Source organism: Acinonyx jubatus, chromosome F2, assembly GCF_027475565.1.
Source record: "Acinonyx jubatus isolate Ajub_Pintada_27869175 chromosome F2, VMU_Ajub_asm_v1.0, whole genome shotgun sequence".
Taxonomy (NCBI): Eukaryota; Metazoa; Chordata; class Mammalia; order Carnivora; family Felidae; genus Acinonyx; species Acinonyx jubatus.
The window spans coordinates 64,397,555-64,410,487 of record NC_069394.1 but is presented as its reverse complement, the minus strand read 5'-3'; the positions used below and the strand labels follow the sequence as shown (position 1 = coordinate 64,410,487).

Below are 12,933 nucleotides of genomic sequence, written 5' to 3'. Positions count from 1 at the left end.
CTTTTAGTAAAATCATTTATGAAATTTACTACCCAGAACTACCTGAAAACTTCATAGTTTACATTCTACTTTATCCTAAGAAGCTGATGCCCAGAGGCAAGTTGGGCAGGGATGTTTGGCAATGCAAATTCTAATCCTATAAACCAGTTATCTGAGTGCTCATAATGAACATAACAAGTCACAAGACATTTTCTGATCAGTGGTTCCATTTACACAGGCAAAAAATTTAATGCTTTATGTAGCTTTTACAATATAGACTGAAGTTCTGAAATAGTAACCTCCTTCCTTGCTTTTCAGGGAGTGGAAGTGATGATGCTTAATGGTATTACCCAGAATGTATCTGGGTGCCATACAATAAAGGCTCCATTATCAGATTGGGCTCCAAGGAGAAAGTGGTCCAGAAGCACATAAAACACTTCTCTTTCTACTAGCTCAGTGACAGAGGGAATGCAGATCCAAGACAGGCAGTACTCCATGGGGAGCTCAGGTCAGAGGAATAGAGACCTGCAGCACTGCAAGCAAAGCAAGAGGCCTCAACACACAGAAGAGACTGCAGGGAATAAAGCTTTGGGTATAAACAGCTGATAACCAGCACCTACAAGTTGCACTTTGATCTAATGCAGACGGAAAACTAGTTATTCTCCCGTTTATAAGGGCCAAGAACTCAAAGGAACTTCCAGAGAATACTGAAGACCTATTTTATTGGCCACATGCTGACTTGTGAAGAATAGGTTCAAAACCAGCCTTAAAACCCACTGTACATCCTTAATTCCTAATGCCCCAAATCTGTATCACACATTTCAATCTATCATTCATGATCTGAGATGGCTCATTCTTGCTTTAGGCCCTCATGATGAATGGAGCCTACCTGTTTTAAGGATGAAGCAATGCTGAAGCTATTTCTCTGACCTGATATAGAGGAGCCTCGAGGCTGAGGAAGAGTGAAATCAAGACAAGAGGACCAGAGAGTCCGACACAGAGGCCTTGAAGGCCAGGCAAAGGATTCTAGATTTGATGTAGTTGGCAACAGGGAGCCACAGTAGATCTTGAACCAAGAGAGGAACACGGTCTTATTTTAGGAAGATCATCAGTGTGATAATGGACTAGATAAAGGTAGATCAGGAGAAAACTACCTTAATCTAGGCTGAGATAAGGAAATCCTGAACACAACTGGTAGCTGCTGCAAAGGAGAGGCAAGGACAAGTAGAATACTTTTTATAGGAATAGAAGGAGCTAAATTTGCTCTGAATAGTTGAGGACGTGAAGTAAAGCTCATTAAAAAGGCAAATATAGTGAATAAGAAGGCTGAACCCATGATTTACCATCCAAATAAGGACCCTGCTCAGACTGAAATGGGGCATTGCTAATTACCAGGCCAGAACAGCAGATTGCCAGTCTTGGGCAAATCAGGATTTCTGACCATCCTACCTGAAAAGAGCTTTAACTGCCAACATAGAGGAGGACTCAGATTCACACAATCAATTTGATCTCCAACTCTAGCCCCAAGCTTCTGGAAGTTAAGGACATTAAAATGAAGCCACCATCCAGGGATAAGAATAAAAAGCTGCTGTTGAGACACATAGGGGAATAACCAGAGAGGTAAGGTGGAAAATACAAGGCCTCTGAAATTCAATCTATGCTACTGAGTCGCTGGATTTCTCAGTTATCTTTTCAATAGGTCACATCCCAATTGGGAACCTCCTTGCTTATAGCATTTCAAGGACCAAATGGCTTTAAAACAACCACTACCACCCCTTTATTTCCTTCAAGTCTTCAATCTCCAGATCCTATGTCCATGAAGGACTAGTGAAGTTGACAAGTTACTAGGGTGGGGGGTGGCAGTGGGGACAACAGGGTTGGGGCTGGGTGTGTGGGTATAGCATGGACCCTAAGCAGAATGCACCAGCTGGCTAGTGGGCTGGAACCAGTCCTGCACACATGTACCTATGGTCATGGGAAAGATACTTAGTCCTTGAAGCTGCTCCCCTAAGAGGGTAAATAACCACACAGAGACAGGTGTCTTCCAAATGGGCAGGGCAGAATGAGGAAGGAGTGTGTGAGGTCTTGGCAGGCAGATCAATACCAGTGGGTTCAAGATTTTGGCAGCAGGACATATGCTCTCTCCTCCTCAGCTGAGCTATATCAAGGCTGGGGGACCAGAAATAGGCAAGGCCTGGAAGAGATTTCTATTCCTCCCTTCTCGGTTCAGAGATTACTTCAATACTTATAGTCTGATCATCCCATACAACATTTATACATTGTCTACTAAGGTGGTATGTGGGGCTATCTTCTTTACTAAACTGAAGACCATCAGCATGGACCCTGTTGGTCACGGTTCTTGGCACAGGGTATTACTTGAATGAAGGCACACATCCATGGCTACTTTCTGTGCTTTGTAGTGACCACCTAAAATTCCTTCATCTTCCATTTCCTATCCCTTATTAGAAAAGCAGGTAGACATCAGTGACTCCTCACCCTACATAAGAGCCACAACTAAACCTTCAGTTTTATCTACATAATCCACACCTTATCCTGAAACTAGCAGTTCCCCAAACAAGGTTAAACCTTCAGTTTTCCTTAAGGGCAGGTCTTTCCCGCTCCCTCCCCCCCTCCCCCGTATCTAGACAGGGGATAGTGTGAAATAGAGCTTGTCAGGTCACACCCAGCTGGGTTAGAATCCGATCTCTGCTCGTATAGTGACTTTGGGTTAGCTAGCTCTGAACTTGGGTTTTCCCCAGTCTGTACCTCATTTAGCTTATCTGGAAAACAGGGATACCCAGAATTATGTGAGGTTGTTCAGAAATTTTTAAAACAGTTGATATCAAGTATTGGGAAGTATTAGCTACTTTATCACCCTGTTAGTGTCAAGAACCATACAATAACCTCCTATTGCATTCAATCCTCACAATTTGAGGAAGGTTCTCAGATTATCTCCATTATCCCAGATAAGGAAATGGAGGGTCAGAGAGGTTAAGGAGCTTGCTCCCAGGTAACAGAGCTAACAGTGGCAAAGCACAAATGGAAACCCAGGCAGTTGAACTTCTGGACTTTCAAACGTTATGCTCACTGACTGGCACGAAGAAGATACTGTAGTTCTTAAAATCATACCCACTTTGATTTTACACCACTTCCAGAATTTGTTTCATGGCCTTAGAGTATACACACACATGCACACAGATTTCAGGTGATGCAGAAGATCCTTGTTTTTTTGCTTCAGATATAATCACAGAACCATTAAGTCTGCTTCCAGGAATTCATGGCAAGGAAAAAAAAAAACAGTGTTGCTTGTGTAGGGATCCCACTGACTGGTGTTAAACACAGAAATGTTGGACTATGGATTTGTAATCCCTGAAGCCTTCTGACAGTATCCATCAATACCGTTTGAAATTTTTGTGTACTTGGCTTTATTTTTCTATGTATTTTTAAGATTCTCTTGTAAATATGTAATACAGCTCTCTAAAAAGGTATTAACTTTTGTCAAGTTTTCCTGGTCTAATTCCTCCCCCACCCCCAGATGATTCAATTTGCCACTTACTAAGCATTATACAATTGGCATTACACAACTGTTAATAGTTTATGTAGAAAGGACTGAGCTCATTAGCTGCACTCAGGAAGCATGCTGGTCTGCCTGGAGTGTTCTGTTTTATTCAGGTAGCGAGTCCCACAAATGATAATTGCTTATTAGACTCAACCAAGACCTACAAAAATGGTTTACTAACATTCAAGAAATAGGGTTGCTTCAGGGGTGCCTAGGTAGCACAGTTGGTTAAGCATCCGACTCGATCTCAGCTCGTCATGATCTCACAATTTGGGAGTTTGAGCCCCTCATAGGGGCTTAACTATTGCACCAGGTCATCCATCAGGTTTTTAGTGTTTAAAAAAAAGTATTGAGAGAGGGAGGGAGAATCCAAGCAGGACTCGAGGCTCAATTTCATGACGGTGAGACCCTGACTGGAGCCAAGGTCAAGAGACGCTTAACAGACTGGCCACCCAGGTGCACCCTCATCAGGTTTTTATTTGCGGAAGAGCTAGACTTGCACAAAGTAGTTCCTGAGTAAATAAAGCAAAATAATCCCAAACCGAAGTGGCATTTCTGTCCTTGGTAAGGAGAGAGAGAATAAAGCAAAGTTAAAACCCATTTTTGATGGAAGTGTTCTGAGACACTCCTGGTTTTACAGCAACTGTAGGCTTCCACAGTGATGGACAAGGCTACTTTCAGTTTTGAGTGTTTCAGCTTTTTCCTCCAACTTTCAGACATTTGGTAATTTATACATTTGGGACTAACTTACATAGCAGCCAAAGGGAAAACGGCCATTGAGGGTTTCACTGCAGAACAGACAAGGTAGTTCAGCTTCCTCCAGAAAGGTTCCAGTGGTAGCAAACCCTAAAGCCACGTCTCCACTATTGGCCTCATTTCCTCTAAGCGGCACTTAGGGAAGTGCACACACCTGCTCAGCTGAAGCAGGTCCGGGAACTTGGTCAACACCACATAACTGAGATAATGAAGAAGAGGGCCACAGCTGAATGGAGGAGCAATCCTAGGTCACTCAGGCCCCGAGATAGATTATCACCTGGTCTGACGCCAGCCAGGAGAGTCGGTAAATTCTACAGCCAGGCCTGCACCACCAGTCATTAAACATGGTTCCCTTGCCCAGATCTCCAAGGGCAAGGACATTACAGAATGTAAAGCCTGTACCATGTGTCTAGGAGTCTGGAAAGCAGCCTTCAGATGTTCATGCCTTTCTGTGCCTCCCAGGAACACCCTGGTGTAAAAACTGGGGATTGAGTTATCTATAGCCCTTATCTCAGCCAATGCCTCCACCCCCAGCCTGCACCCCCTAAAATGGAGGACAGCTTTTCTGAAGTTTCCTCTGCAAGCACTGTATTCAGGAGACACAGTGAAGGCAGTGCTTAGATTCTTTGAGCAAGGGAAACATTTGCTTTCTCAGGGTCATACTTCTGAACTCTTTACACCGTTCCTGTTAACAGCTTTGCCTTAAGATCCCAGGCACTACCTGGTCCTAGTCCGCATCTAGGTGAAAAACTTTCCTCAACTGGTAGTTCTTGAAGGATTGGGTCAAAAGATCCAAGACCTGGTTTTCCTCCTCTGTAAAATGCAATTGAACTAGATGAGCCATCGAAGGTTCATTCCTGCTTTAAAAATGCGGCAATGCCCTAACTTCCAGATTCAAAGAACCACCCCCCTGCAAACAGGAGCAAAGCTCTTGCCGTATATTCCACAGCAAGCCTTCAGAATAAGGTGCATAGTCACACTGCTTTATACGCAGCCCTGGGCCTCCTTATGAGAGGCAAACATGAAGTACCCTAACCTGTGTGGGGGTGGGGAGGTACCTCATTGTTTGCCCCGTTTAAGTTCCTCCCTTGAGAAAAATACGATAGCTTCACAACTGGCTACTTTTATTCTGCTTATTTTGAGGTGGCTCATTTGCATTGTTCAGATTTGAAGATCTAGTAACTACTCCGTAGGTTAGCAAGTACTCACACACCCTCACACACCGTTCTCAATCACTATGGAGTTTCAACCACTCCTGTGTACAATTCTGAAGAAGTCTTCATTTTCAGGTCATAGTTCACATGGAACAACAGCATCCTTCCTACGGAGCATCAACCAAGGCAAACACCGCAAATACTGGCCGTGGCTCCTCCAAGGACAGAATCTCATTCAACTGCGGGCCACAGGCTGGCACACTATAAGAAGTATGAAAAGCTACAGTTGGGACCATCACATTCTCTCAGTGAGCTAAACCCAAGAGCCGGGAGCTGCACGCACATTTTACTTTAGGTGACCAGGAAAGTGTACAGATTCACACAGAGACCACAGACGTGGGGGGAAAAGTGAGGCACGTTCAGGAGCAAATCAGCCCCCTCCTCCAACTAAAAGCCATATAGGGAATGAAAGTCGCTCCACTCACCCAGCGTAGCGGTTGCTATAAAGGTGGCTGTGCCCTGGTTGCAGAATCTTCAAAAAGAGCAGGGAGAGAGGCAGAAAAGCAGCCGTCCGGCTCCTAGGCTTCCGGAGGAACGTCATGGTGTTACAAGGAGAGGAGCTGAAAGTTACTTACAGCAGTCACCCGAGGCTGGAGGGAGCTCACAGTGCCGCGCCCCCCCCCCCCCATGGGCAAATGCTCTCTGGGAGGGGGTGGGGGGAGAGACCTAAGAGTAAAATGTGACACTTCTTTCCAGCCACAGGGGGGAAAAAAATCTAAGCAGCCGAGGAAGGCAAGTTGCTATTAAGACTTGGTCTTGGGACGAGAAACAGCAGCACGCACTGCCCAGCCCAGCAGCTGAGCCTGATCCTCAGTCAGGCTCCCCTAGAAGGGGCTGGGCCTCCCCTGTGCTGACTCATGGCTGGGGTTCCCTGGGTGCTGCATCCTTTGAGTAACTCCTCTCTGGTTTTTTATTTGTCTCTTGCTTGACAGCTTTAGGCTCCTGGCTTTTCTTGGACCTTTCCCTTCCTATTCCCTTCCACAGAGCAGGACCCTCCTCTGAATGCAAATGATTTGCCCTAGGATGAGCTAAACACGTAAGCATACGTAGAACATTCCAGGCTTAAGGTTTTGATGTAGCATAACAAATTTCTACATGGATTCCACATACTGAAGTGCCTGGTGAATAGTCCTAACGAGTTCGTGCCCAAGGGTAAGTCCAGCTCCTGAACCTGAACAGACAGCCTGGTCCCGGCTCCTACCTGTATGAAGGGGCAGCCGCTTCGCTGGGCTTCAGGAAGCTCTTCCTACCCACTCCCCGTCAGCAGCACCCAGACCCGCTGCGATTTCAGAGGTTCTTATAGGGAACAGGAGGCTTCCACGTGCTTTACTACCTTCTCTCACATTTGGAATCATTTAGGAAGCCAGACCATTTAAATCAGAACTCCTGGGGGGTGGGATCAGTAATTTAAAAGCCTCCTCAGGTGATTGCAGTGTTCAACCACCACGCTGGTCTAGAGCGGAGCTTCTCAAACTTTAACAGGCATAGAAATCAAATCACCTGTGGATTGTTAAACTGCAGCCTCTGATGCAGTAGTTTGGGCCTGGGGCCTGAGATTCTGCATTTCTAACAAGCTTTCAGGTGATGCTCATGCTGCTGATGTTTCCACCACATTTTGAGCAGAGCTGTGCTTGAGAATGAGGTCTGCTTTTTCTCCTCTCTCTCAAAACTAGGGGGAAATAAAAAACTTTGATGATGAAGAAGGCATTTCTTTTTTTTATCCACTTGCTCCTACCCAGATATACCAGAAAACCCATCTGGGGGCATGTACTTTGCTCTAGTAAATAAGAACGGCGTTATCTAGAGTGACTCCTGTTATTCCCCATGCCAAGGCCCTGTACTACTCTGGAAGAGAGTGGGAATCAGTGTCTCTCTATACACTCGCTCAAACACTTTCCAAATTTCCTGAAGAGTCATAGCCAAGGATTCTGTACCCTCTAATATTATAGCCAGAACACTGTTTAGAAGAGAAAGTACCCAATCTTTCCCCATGGTCTCCACATGGGGAGTTGAACCAAACTCATAGGAGTTTGGTTTATAACACAGCTGAAATGATTTTCAGTTAAAATGATTCTCTAAGGCTTCCTTAACTACCCCAGGATTAGTTTAATCTCTTCTCTGTGACCCCCTAATACCTGTATGTTTTCTACTGTAGGGTATAGTACATTGAATTGAAGTATTTGCCTCGTTCTCTCTCGAGGCTGCCTTCTCCTTGAGTGTAGAACGGTACCCCTTTCATCTCTGTACGCACTTCCTTATATCTCCTAGAGAGAACACAGTGTTTGCTGAAGCAATAATCAGCAATGTTTGTTGAGTGAATGATGAACCTGAGAAGGGATTCATTCAACATTTACTCTGTGACTTCTGTATCCACACAGAGGAAAGGATGGAGGCTCTTGAGGAGTGGATGGTCCCAGGTCTCCTGGTTTTGTTTCTTGTTTGTTTATGTTGTTGTTTCCTTCCCTCATGACTTTCTGGCCCAATGCTCTGGTCTTTGTAAAGTGGTCAGGCTGTTCTGCAAGGTTCATGGCGATGCTTCCTGGGGCCATTTTGACAAGGTCAAGAAAGCCTGTGTAACTATGAATGAACTGTGGAAATAAGAGGTTATTTTGTAAATAAAACACTTCATTCCTTTGCATTTCATTATGTCAGAACAATGTATAAATCTGTCATATTATATCACAACATTAAACTAGGAATGTTCGGTCTCTGACTGGGGATTAAGCTCATCCTCAAATCATTCTGAAGGATTCAATCCAGTGAGCACGTTCAGCAAAGACTGCAGACTCTGAGACCAGGGTAATCATTTCCTGGACCATCAAAAATGCAAGAGACCCTGGAGACATCCTGTAGCCTTCCTAAAAATTTCAGATCAAAGAGAGATTCTTAAACAATAGAAGTCATTCCTAGCAATCTTCCTCTGGTTTTCTAAGGACCAGGTTATCTGATCAAACTTCTCCTGGATTAGATAAGCTCCCATAAAATGAGTGATAAATGGAGTCCATTTAGCAAGTGGGAGGGGAAGAGAATGGCTTTACAGATAGATTCAAAGATAAAAGTCCCATTTTTTAGGCACTGAGAGGGAGTGAATTATTAAACCAGTTAGAGATTTGGACATGGAAAGATGAGAATTTCTATTTATTGACTATGTCTTTGTCATATTTGAGTGGAAGAGTGAAATGTTTTAAAAAGAAATACTACCCTACAGAGAAGCAAGAGGAAACTACAGTTGGGAAAAGAAAATGTCATTCTTGATTTGGGTGCATTGTTGTCCATGATTAGATAAGTTTTTTTTATTGAAGTGTAGTTAGCACACAATATTATTTTAGTTTCATATGTATAACATAGTGATTCAACATCTATATATATTATGAAATAGTGACCACAACTAGTCCAGTTACCATCTGTCACCACAGAAACCTAATACGACATTGACTATATCCCCTATGCTGTACATTATTATTGCCGTGGCTTATTTATTTTATAACTAGAAGTTTATACCTCTTGGTCCCCTTCACCTATTCACCCCCCCTCCCTCCACCTCCAAATCTCCCTCTCCTCTGGAAACCATCATTCTGTTTTGTTTATCTGAGTTGGTTTTGTTTTGTTGTTTAAATTCCACACATAAGTGAAATCATACAGTATTTGTCTTTCTTGGTCTGACTTATTTCACTAAGCATAATACCCTTTAGGTTCATCCACGTTGTTATAAATGGCAAGATTTCATTCTTTTTGTATGGTTGAGTTATTACTGTTGTATATATATGTATGTATATACCACATCTTCTTTATCCATTCATCTATTGACAGACACTTTGGTTTTTTCTGTGTCTTGACTGTTGTAATTAATGTTGCATTGAACATGGGAGTGCATGTATCTTTTCAAGTTAGTGTTTTCATTTTCTTTTTTTTTCTTTATTAAGTTTTTAATTTAAATTCTACTTAGTTAACATACAGTGTTATATTAATGTTATATTAGGAGTATAATACAGTGATTCAATAATTCTACACATAGTGCTCATCATGATAAGTGTACTCTTTAATCCCCATCACCTGTTTCAAACATCCTCCTACCCACCTCTGCTCTGGTAACCATCAGTTTGTTCTCTACAGTTAAGAGTCTATTTCTCAGTGTGTCTTTCTCTCCGCCCCCCCTTACTTGTTTGTTTTGTTTCTAAAATTCCACATACAAGTGAAATCATATGGTATTTGTCTTTCATTGACTGACTTATTTCACTTGGCACCATATTCTCTGGCTCCATCCATGTTGTTGCAAATGTTAAGATTTAATTCCTTTTTATGACTGAATAATATTCCATTTTGTATATATACCACATCTTCTTTATCCATTCATGTATCAGTGGACACTTGGGCTTCTTCCATGGTTTGGTTATTAAAAATAATGCTGCAATAAACATAGGGGTGCATGTATCCCTTTGAATTAGTGTTTTTGTATTTTTTAGGTATATACCCATTTGTGCAATTACTAGATCATAGAGTAATTCTATTTTTAGCTTTTTGAAGAACCCCCATACTGTTTTCCATAGTGACTGCGCCTATTGACATTCCCACCAACAGTATGAGGGTCCCTTCTCTCCACAATCTGGCCAACACTTGTTATTTCTTGCCATTCTGACAGGTATAAGGTAATATCTTATTGTGGCTTTAATTTGCATTTTCCTGATGGTTAATGATATTGAGCATCTTTTCATGTGCCTGTTCATGTGCCTGTTGGCCATCTGTGTCTTCTTTGGAGAAATGTCTATTCACATCTCCTGCCCATTGCTGATTACATAACTTTAATGCCCTTTCCCAATCTGAATTCTATGATGTTGTAGGGAAAGATTTTGTAAAACATTTTCTTAAGTATATGAATGAAAGCCCTGAAAATTTATTTTGGTAAAGATAAATGGAGGAGAAGTTAAATGGGTATGGTTGGGCAACCCTCCAATTACCTCAGTTGGTTTTGTGCTCATTCCTCAATGTCTTATTAACACAGACCTGTTGCTTGTCAGGCATCTTTTATGGCCTTTTGCTATTGTTCCAACACGTGAGGAACTGGCACATGTGATGTTAAGTTACTGCCTTATGCAGTCTTGGCAATTCTGTGAAGAATGTTGTGAAGCTTCCTTTAACAATGCATCACTAATGACTCCCACCCATCTCTCTTATTCAGCACCATCAGCCATCCCTTCTTGCCTCTACATCTTTAATCTTTCTCTTGTCAACTATCCATATTTCTCCTATCTTTAAATGCAACCTACCTTTCTTCTATTTCCACACTCCTGAATTCTGACAATATGCTTTCCATCCCTACTTATGATGCTTATTATTATTATGCTTATTAGTATGCTTTCCATCCTGAACACTTATGAAACTTTCTCTTAAAGATCCATGGTTATTTCTAAGTGGGAAACCCTTTGTTGTCATTCTGCATTTGTATGGTTTCTAAGGCTATTTATCACCACCACCACCACCACCCCCCTGCCCTGTTTGAAACTCTTCTTTCTTGTGATTGGGGACATTGTCTCCTCTATTCCTCTCTTTCTTAGAGTCCCTCTCCTATTTTTTAACTGCTTACAAAGTTGACATTCACAGGGGTGTTGGCCCTCTCTCTTCTTGATGTGCTGTGGACAGAAATGGCTGGAATAGTTTTGTGGATGAGAGTGACTTGATTTGGGTCTGGAAGGGAAGGAAGGGTTTGGCCGTATTGAGATAGGAAAGCTGGAGAGAGGTGGCCATTATTATCAAGGAAACATCATAAACAAATGCAAAGGATGTGGTCCTTGAGTTTGTGAAAGTTGGTGCTGGTGGAAGAGCTAGGTAGATAAATAAATACAGAGTTACACTTGGTGATTGAATTAATTATATGCAAACAAATCACAGATTCTGTGACAGAAAGTTAAGGGGGAGTAGATTACATATGCAGGGTGTTCTGAGGAAGTGGACCTTCAAAGCAAATATGAAGAGCCGGCCATAGCAAGAAAAGGGTGGTGGTGGGAGTGAGGGTGAAGACGAGACCATTGCTGTTAGAGGGAATAGCACAGGCAAAGAAGTCCTGTTCAGAATTTATGGTCCTTTCTCCAGTCAAGACAGGATAAAGAGCAGCATTCAGGGTCCTAAGTTTGGCCTTCAAGGCCCTTGAAAACATTTTCATTTTTATCTTCTTCAATATTTTCTGAATACTCTGTATCTTTTCCTTCCTCTGGGTTGGCTTACATTTATTTGATAATAATGGCCATCTCTCTCCAGCCTTCATGTCTTCTATCCAGCCAAATCCTTCCCTTCCTTCTAGGTACAGTTCAAGTCAGTCTCATTTATGAAACTGTTCCAAGACCATTTCTGTCCACAGTGCTCACCTTCTAAGCACTGATATAGTCACTCATGTACACCCTTATGTTCTGGTGTATATAGACACTTAATTCAGTATTACCATTTATTATAAACTGCTTGAGGGCAGGCACTCTATTGTGTACATCTTCATGTTCCACAATGCCTGGAGTTCTGCTGGATCCATAGTTGACATCCATTAACAACCAAGTTGTTGGCTTACCTTTCAGCTTAGACCTCCTGGGACCTTTCAACTGTTAAAGGGAGCCCTTGTCTAGAACCCCCGAATGCACCCTTATCCTTGGCTAGCTCTCTCACAAAAAGAGTCTTGCTCACTAGGATGAAAGAGCAATTTGAAGCAAGTGTTATTGATGGACAAGCCTATTATTATATTTTTAAGCACTTGTAATTATGTTACAAAGATGTTTTATAGAATTTATGGAGCAAAGCCAAAGTATTCTAATGCAGGAAGGTGGGAACAAGTTCTATCTGCTGAGTTCAAGCAGCCAAAGAGACTTCCCATCTTCTCCCTCTCTTTGCCTTTTCTTTCTCTCCCTCCTTCCCTCCTCTTCTCCCTCCTGGCTCCCCTTCCTTCCTGAGACCTGTCTCCAAGGTTCTTATGAAGAGAGATGGTAGGGAAAACATAGTAGATAAAAATACTTTAAAGATTACTACTTCAAATGACAGAGAAAGGATGTTTGTGTTATACTGTTTGTAACATTAAGTGCTTTAATGAAAATTAAGAAATTTGAGATGGATGGAGCATAAAATAGAGATTAAGAAAGTTTGATTAGAATAAAGTCTAAAGCAGGGCACCTGGGTAGCTCAGTCTGTTAAGAGTCTGACTCTTGGTTTCAGCTCAGGTTATGATCTCATGGTTCGTGAGATCAAGTTCCACATGGAGCCCCATGTCGGGCTCTGTGCTAACACCATGGAGTCTGCTGGGTATTCTTCCTCTCTCCCTCTGCCTCTCCCTCTCCCTCTCCCTCTCTCTCTCTCCTTCTCTCTCTCTCCCCTTCCCTTTCTCTGTCCCTACCCCACTTGCACATGCATGCACACACACTCTCTCTCAAAATAAATAAACTTGAAAAAAGG

General features: G+C 42.5%; 1 protein-coding gene across 2 annotated transcripts in view; it reads right to left on the bottom strand.

The window, feature by feature from the left end:
* CPA6 (carboxypeptidase A6) overlaps positions 1-12,933 on the bottom strand; it is a 335,064-nt gene that overhangs the window by 300,373 nt on the left and 21,758 nt on the right. Inside the window, exon 1 of one of the 2 annotated variants that reach the window (XM_015068061.3) lies at positions 5,934-7,313. The exons of the other annotated variant lie outside the window; for it this stretch is intronic. Coding sequence (XP_014923547.1) covers positions 5,934-6,049 — 116 coding nt within the window. The 5' untranslated portion in view covers positions 6,050-7,313. Of the gene's footprint in view, positions 1-5,933; positions 7,314-12,933 lie in introns of those variants that run through there. 2 annotated transcript variants of the gene reach the window in all.